A 7998-nucleotide genomic window follows, 5' to 3' on the forward strand; every position below is an offset into this window, starting at 1 on the left:
CCCGGGGGTTGTTGGGGGGGGGGTGCTTTTTCATGTAACACACAACTGAATCATATAATATTTGAAAAACGAATCTGAACGTGAGATATATCGAATAGTATGTTTTCGAGGTCGTCGAATACGAATACGAACTTATTTTCTGGTTCCAACACCTCAGAGCCCCTCTGTGCCCCAAAAAGGGGAGTTGAAATTTTGAAAAATCGTGAAAAGTCGAGTGATATATCGAATGTTATGTTTTCGAGGTCGCTGAGTACGAATATGAACTTATTTTTTGTGTCTCACCCCCCCAATGTTCCTCTGTGCCCCAACAAAGGGGCCAAAATTTCAAAAAATTATCAAAAAGTCGAGTGATATATCGAATGGAATGTTTTTGAGGTCACCAAGCACGAATATGAACTAATTTTTTGGGTTTCATCTCACAATGTCCCTCTGAGCCCCAAAAAAGAGGCCAACATTTGGAAAAATCATGAAAAGTCGAGTGATATAGGTAAGTATCAAATGGTATGTTTTCGAGATTCTAGAAAAAATTTTGATCCGGGCAAAGCTAATTCGAAAAGACATGCAAAAATACATCACCATCCAAAATTTAAAGCATTAAAGTGTGTTTTTCGATTTTTAGATAATTTTTAAAATAATTCAAAGAGCCAAAAAAAGACAAAAAAGATTAAAATTTCAGCAAATTTAACCAAGAAAACTGAAATTTGATACGAACCTACCTCAATTTTAGTATTTTCAACCCCATCCCTCCCCTTTAGAAACGGGCTTGGATTTTTTCAAGCAGTTTTGGAGCCCCCTGCAACTCATTACATATTAGAAGTTTGAATTTCCACAAAATTTGAGCCAATCAGCTAATGAAGTTGGAAATCTAAAATTTACTTTACACCTTAATTTCAACAGGCTGCACATGTTGAGTCAATTGGTGGTGTTTTCGAGCAGTTCTGAAGCCTACAATCGCATGAGCCCCTAAATGTGATTGTTATTTACATTTTGCAAAAAATAGATAGGTAGGTGAGTAATAAATTATCCATTTCGTCAAATGATCATGACCAAGAAATTCCGTTGTCAAAATAAATCTTTCAACGAAGTCTAGTCCTTGAGAAAATACTTGGAAAATTCAAACTTAGACCTAATTAAAATTCGATATTCTCAAATTTGAATCTATCTTTAAAAAAGCTTAACATTTCACAATGAAATGCAAGTTGTTGGAGGCTGTAATTAAAAAAATTCAGTAAATAAATTATTCTCTTTATTAAAATGATGATTAGATAGGTACCTAGTTACATAGTTACATACTTGAAAAACCAAATCATTTTTGAAAATCAGAAATACAACCAATAGGTAGGTACCTACTTCAAAAAGATTATTAGGAACTTAGGCACATGCCTACCTTCAAAAAAAGGGCTACGAGTATGTATTACTCGGATGAAACACAGTACCAAAGAACTCAATCGTGTTAATATTATGATTATAAATGAAAAAGAAGAAAGGTCTGTTAACATAGAATGCTGTCCGAGGTCTTACAGAAGATAGTTTTGTGTCCATTGGAACAAATGAAACATCATCAGCTTCGGTAATACCATCTTCGTTAAATTTTAATCTAGCACTGTGTTCAATGTCGTTAATTTCTATATTACTCTGGTTGACCATATTACTCAAATCGGGCGAGTTCCAAAATTCTTCTTTGAGTCCGAGTTTAATGAGATCGTCTTTCACTGGTTTATACCAGTGGAAAGCTGTTTTAGGAAATTTCAAATCAACATCGAAATCATCGCACAAATTGGATTGATCAATTATTGTGTGGATCTGATCGGAGGTTAAATCACGTAAAAAATTATCTAGCGATTGATTTTCACGAGGCATCCCTACAAACATGGAAACTGCAGCATTTATAAATCTCAAGTTGACAACTTCTACTCCTAATGATGGAATGTTGGCGTATGGTGCTTTAATCATACCGTTCATCATTTCTACTGTAATGTTGCCTTTGTCTGTTCGGAACGTTTCGCTGTAATGGGGGAAAAATATAGAATATTGGCGAATAAATAAACAATAAAAGTTGAAGAAGATGAAATGAATTCGATTCTTACTCTTTAGTCAGTTCTTGATTGAATTTCTGTTGCCAGTCTGATTTAAAATAAAAGCTATAAGTCATGACCTTTAAGGTTGCTCTTGGTAGAGGGTCTTCTATTTTCACTTCGGGGAAGACGCTGCGAATTAAAAATTCAATGTTAGGGAGTGGATTGTATTTCATCTTCAACCAATATATGTACGTATTTACCTATCAAACGAATATTTTCTGACGAAACCAGAATTGTGAAAAAAACTGTTGTTATATAATTTGACATCTTCGATGTATTCTTTCTTCAACTTGAAGAAATTATATTGGTAAATTGTAAACGAGATGTTTTTATTTCTGTCCCATTGGGAAATTTATCGATAGTGATACTCGTTTGCGATACTGATGAAAAGTTTAGCAATACTTCTTGTAAACTTTTTGGCCTATGAAATACATGTACATACACAATAAATATGTGTGAAATGAAATTACTCATTTCTGCAAATGGAGTCGAGCAAAGGCATATTTTTGGAAAAAATTACAAGGGTAGGTAGGTAGGTAGGTACTTACGAAAAAGTGATAGGGATGTTTAAAACATCAGAAATTGTATCACGTGTAATGCCATTGCTACCAAGATGAATAAGAGCTAGAGCTGTGTAAAGGTTAAATGGAGAAAACACAATATTTTTGTTTTCTTGATTTTTTCCCAATAGAACGGAATTCAATTTAATTCCGAAATTCAGCAGTCCATTTTGAACAGTCTGTGGAATAAAAAATCCTTTACAATTTGTGAATTGAGTTGGCAAATAAATTATTTCACTATTTAATTACTTACAGTATATGTAGCCTAGTTACCAATTTTTTTTAAATCAAAAAAGAAGATATTATTTAATTGATACGAGTTTTAACTTACCTACGTAATTTCTTTCTTTCTCGTTAGATCAACCTTATTACCCAAAAGTCGGAATTTTTTTTGACTATTTCGACCATAAAACAAGACCAACCTTTTATAAGAAAATTTAACAAGAAAAAACATAGGACTTTCGTTTTCAATTTTGGAACAAAAAAGGCCTTTTTAAACGCGAAAATCAATTTTTTGGAATGTTTGGGGCGCGGAAGAAGGTACAATTAATTATGGACTTACATTTTTCGAAAATTGACGTACCCCAACAAAAAAAGGAGAAGTCCTGCCATTTTGATTGACAGATCAGCCGAAATCGCAGATCTTGCGTTCCAATACATAGGACTTGCACGAAATTTTTATAACCGTACAAGGGCAGATCTAAAGATCAGGCAAAAATTCATCACCTGTTAAAATTTCAAGTGGTAAAGTATCTTTTTCGATTTTTGGTGAATTTTTGAAAATCAAATTTATAGGCCAAAAATGAGGGAAAAAATCAAAATTTTACCAAATTGACGTAGAAAGCTTAAAGGAATATGCCTTATTTTTGACCTGCCAAATCGATTGAAAACTGTTTCAGACCGTTTTGAGTAGTTCTGGAGCCTCCAGCAGATTTTTGGAACTTGAAATTCTCACAAAATTTCATCAAACGAAGTTGGAAAGCCGAAATTTATTTTGCAAACTAATTTCATTACGCTACGAAGTCGACTGCAGGTGGATCTCAAGTTGTTTCGGAGTCTCCAGCGACTTTTTTAAAAATTACTGGAACCTCCAGTAGATTTTTGAGACTTGAAATTCTCATAAAATTTTATAAAATGCAGTTGGAAGATTCTGCAAACTAATTTCTAATACGCTTTGAAGTCGACTGCAGGTGGATTTCAAGTCGTTTTGGAGCTTCCAGAGACTTTTTAGAAATTACTGGCGCCTCCGTTGAAAAAATTCAAAAAATAAACAAATTTTTATTTTTTTTGCTATGCTGAGTGTTATTTTTATCAACTTTTTAAAAAAATTGTAAATCGATTTCATGAAATAACGCCATCACAATTTCTTAATACATATACAAAGTTGTTCACCATGAAAAGTTGTCCATAAAGTATTTTTTTTCAGAATTTTTGAGAGTTGAAAGAGTATGAAAACAATGTTCTGAAATTTTTCGAGCAAATTTTTTGTACGAAAAAAGGGACAACAACAACACCGATTTTTTATGATATCACCAAAAAGCCTTTCAAAACCTGTAACTATTGAAAAAAGTTCCATTTTGGTAGGTATCGCGGTTATCGAGTACTCCACTGCTGAAATGGATGATATTCAAGTTCACTGAAAATTTTGGACACCCTCTAGCAGCCTTTAAAAAAGGGCTAGAGGGCTGCGATTTGAGCCATTGGTCTGCTATTCTTGAAAAAAAAAACATCTCAAAAAAATATCATCAAACAAATAGACGTTTAAAAAAATATTGCAAAATATGACGATGTTCAAAAAAGTTTCCTAGTCTATATTTTTTTAGAAAGGGGGAAAATATGATGGGTGTAGACCTTGATACCTATTTTATGAACTAAAATAATCTAATTTTAACGAATTACAGATGTGTATCTTGAAAATTTTGATACAATTTTATAAGCACATGTAGGTACATACATATAATATGAATACTGAATAGGTACCTATTTAATTATTTCACCTACCTTTTGATTCACATCTGGAATATCCTGCGATAGAGATAAACTAATCAAAACTTCCAAAAAGAATATAATCCACCAAACACTTTTCATTTTGAACTCAAAGTATGAAAACGTTAACACAAATGAACGTCAGTCAGGTACTTGACTACTTATTTAATGCACAAGAACATTTTTATACCTAATGAATGTGAGCTTCACCATTAAAAGGAAATTTGAATGTACCTACGTTTGTAACATGTTCTTAGAAGTCAGATTTTAAATACCTACCTACCTACCTACCTACCTACCCCAAAAATTACACCGACGCTCTCCAGGTACCTAAATTATATATGTATGGACGAAAAATGCAACTGGAGTAAACGATCATTTACAGATAAAATTACACATTACTGTAAATGAGATTAAGTACCTATTGTGTTGAAGTCAAATTTAGAACAAGATTCTCGGTATCTTATGCGATGAGGATGAATACTTAAGAGACTACCTGATGCAAAAAACATTTCAGGACCACACGCGAAGATAATAAGTTTCATTTTGTCTAGATACGAGTCATTATAGAAGATTCTCTTTCTCTCTCTCTCTCGATCCTTTTCTTCTCCTATACCACAAGGGAACCTTTACAACCTCTCGACTCTAATTTACATGAAATTTTGGTTCACTGAATGGTGAAAAAACACGTCACGGTCACACAGACCTCAGAGCCGAATTTTGAGCTTCCAAAAATGATTTTTAGATTTTTGGTGAATTTTTTTCAAAATGGCAGAAATATACCTGTTGGTGAATATGGTACTTACTTATTTTACAGATGAATATATGAAAAATGGGTAGGTTTGTACGCTGAAGTCGACTCTCTGAATTGATTTCCACCATTTTCGAGCAGATGTAAAGCCTTCAGAAAAATTTGAATTTTCTCCAGCGATTTTAAATCGCTCCAAGAGTCCTTGTAATCAACTTCGACCACTGAACATTTAATCCTGATATGAGTTCGACATTCTAAATCGATTAGAGCAGGTAAATTGCAAATCCGAGAAAACGAATTCAAAAATCGTACATTTTTTTGTAAGTTGGATTCTTCAAATCTAAGAAAAATTTCAAAGCTGCCAATTTTTACTAAAATCATCTATAATCCCACGAATTTGATCACTCTCTGATTGATTTCTACCGTTTATTCGAGAGCCAATCTGGAGCCTCCAGAAAAAATTGACATTTCTCCAGCAATCAAATCGTCCAAAAGGTGTTGTATGTAATCAACTTCGATAGCTGGAGAAATTTAATCCTGCCGTAATTTCCATGCGAGTAGAAAATATTTTGAGTAATTGATGGCCAAAGTTGACAATTTTGGAAAAAATGTGAATAAAAAACGTTTATCAACCTTCACCATCAAAAGCGTACCAAACGAGGGTGTAGGAAATGTTTCAACCCCCCCCCCCTTCAGACACAAAAATGTTGGCAAACAGTTGGGGAATTTTGGGATAAATTGGGCGAGTTAGAAAAAGTTGGGAAGAATTTGTGTAAGTTATAGAAAAATCACAAAATTATCAAAAACCGTGTGGTTTTATTTCCTGAATTTTAAATTTTCAAAAGCTTTTGCCCTCGCTTCGCTCGAGCCAGATCATTTTCCTTTTCAATCTTCTAACCAAAATTAGATGGGTAGAAAATAAAAAAATTGACTTCTCGCATCAAAAGTAATCTTGTTTTATTCGAGATTTCCCAAAATAAGGTCTCTCCCAAAGAGTCCCAACTTTTGCTAAAATATTTCAAAAAATCCTATTTCTCGTCAAAAAATTAATTGTAAACAATTTCTAATTTTTTCCAAAATTGATTATAGTCCAGTCATTTTAGCAAAATTTTTAGTCGAACCTCAAAAAAATTAGGGGCAAGCTGAATTTCACATTATTTGTTCAGATTGGTCTTTAAAACAACTCAGCAAAAGTTGCACCCCCCAACTTGACCGCTATCCCCGCAAGAGGTCATTAACCTTAACCTTTGCCGATACAGGTTTTTCGGCTGTATCGCCAAAATGAAGGGTCTGAGAGGAAAAATGTTCGATGAAAATTGTTCTACGCTAAATTTCCTATCAGAATGACAAGTCCAGCTTTTCCCAAAATGGCGATTTCACCCTTACTGAGGAGGCGATAAAGTTGTCAATTTTATGAAAATTGTTTTAAAAAAATGAAAATCGGCAATTTACCTAAAACGTGAACTCGATTCACGGTAGACTCAAAAATATTTTGACCAAAGTTCCGCGAAAGGTCATTGACCTTTGTCAATCTACGTTTTTCGGCTATATCGCTGAAATGAAGGGTCGGAGGGAAAAAAGTGATTGAACTAAAATTATTCTACGTCAAATTTCCTATAAGCATGACCAGTTCAATTGAAATATATTTTTCGATTTTTGGTGAATTTTTGAAAATCAAGTTTAGGCCAAAAATGAGTAAAAAAATCAAAATTTTACCAAATTGAGCTGTAAAGCTGAAATTTGGGACAAACCTTATTTTCGACCTGCCAAATCGATTGGAAACGATTTCAAACCGTTTTGAGCAGTTCTGGAGCCTACAGGACATTTCTGAAACTTGAAATTTCCATAAAATTTTATTAAAACCAGTTAGAAAGCTAATATATATTCGGTAAACTAATTTCAATACGCTAGGGAGTCGACTGTAAGTACATTTCAAGTCGTTTCGGAGCATCCAGCGACTTTTTGGAAATTACTGGAGCCCCCCACCAGATATTTCAATGCTCGAAATTTCCATAAAAATTTACCAAACCGAGTTGGAAATCCAAAATTGACTGTGTACCTACTCCAATTTCAATATGCTATCAAGTCGACTGCAAGTTGGTTCAAGTCAGTTTGGAGCCTCAAGCGACCTTTTGAAAAATACTAGAGCCTCCAACAGATTTTAGAAACTTAAAATTTTATTAAAGGCAGTTGGAAAGCAAAAATTCACTCTATAAACGTTTCAAAAATTTACTGGAGGTCCCAGTAATTTCTAAAAGGTCGCTGGATGCTCCGAAACGACTTGAAATGTACTTGCAGTCGACTCCCTAGCGTATTGAAATTAGTTTACAGAATACATTTTAGCTTTCTAACTGTTTTTAATAAAATTTTATGGAAATTTCAAGTTTCAAAAATCTACTGGAGGCTCCAATAATTTTCAAAAAGTCGCTGGTGGCCACTAAATGACTCAAACCCACCAGCAGTTGACTTAATAGCGTGTTTAAATTGGATTACAGCGTGAATTTCCGCATTCTAACTTCATTTGATGAAATTTTGTGGAAATTTCAAGTTTCAAAAATATTCTGGAGGCTCCAGAACTGCTCAAAACGGTTTGAAATTGTTTCCAATCGATTTGGCAGGTCGA

At 33.7% G+C, this 7998-nt stretch overlaps 1 protein-coding gene across 1 annotated transcript; it reads right to left on the bottom strand.

The window, feature by feature from the left end:
• Positions 1–1229: 1229 nt before the first annotated feature.
• LOC135848120 (serpin B3-like) lies at positions 1230–4835 on the bottom strand. The gene is made up of 5 exons (XM_065367911.1): positions 4640–4835; positions 2627–2817; positions 2279–2499; positions 2088–2207; positions 1230–2005 (listed from the first exon to the last, which is right to left on the bottom strand). Exons 4-5 carry the CDS (start codon positions 2150–2152, stop codon positions 1402–1404), a joined length of 669 nt encoding a protein of 222 aa, XP_065223983.1. The 5' UTR covers positions 2153–2207; positions 2279–2499; positions 2627–2817; positions 4640–4835; the 3' UTR covers positions 1230–1401.
• Positions 4836–7998: the final 3163 nt, after the last annotated feature.

Source organism: Planococcus citri, chromosome 5 (genome assembly GCF_950023065.1).
Source record: "Planococcus citri chromosome 5, ihPlaCitr1.1, whole genome shotgun sequence".
Lineage (NCBI taxonomy): Eukaryota > Metazoa > Arthropoda > Insecta > Hemiptera > Pseudococcidae > Planococcus > Planococcus citri.

What these genes read in the sequence shown, in the direction of transcription:
- LOC135848120 (XM_065367911.1), bottom strand. Translation starts at nt 2,152, where the DNA reads ATGACTTATAGCTTTTATTTTAAATCAGACTGGCAACAGAAATTCAAT. An exon ending in AATCAAGAACTGACTAAAGA is followed by an intron (nt 2,006 to 2,087) that starts GTAAGAATCGAA and finishes CCCCCATTACAG; the next exon opens with CGAAACGTTCCGAACAGACA.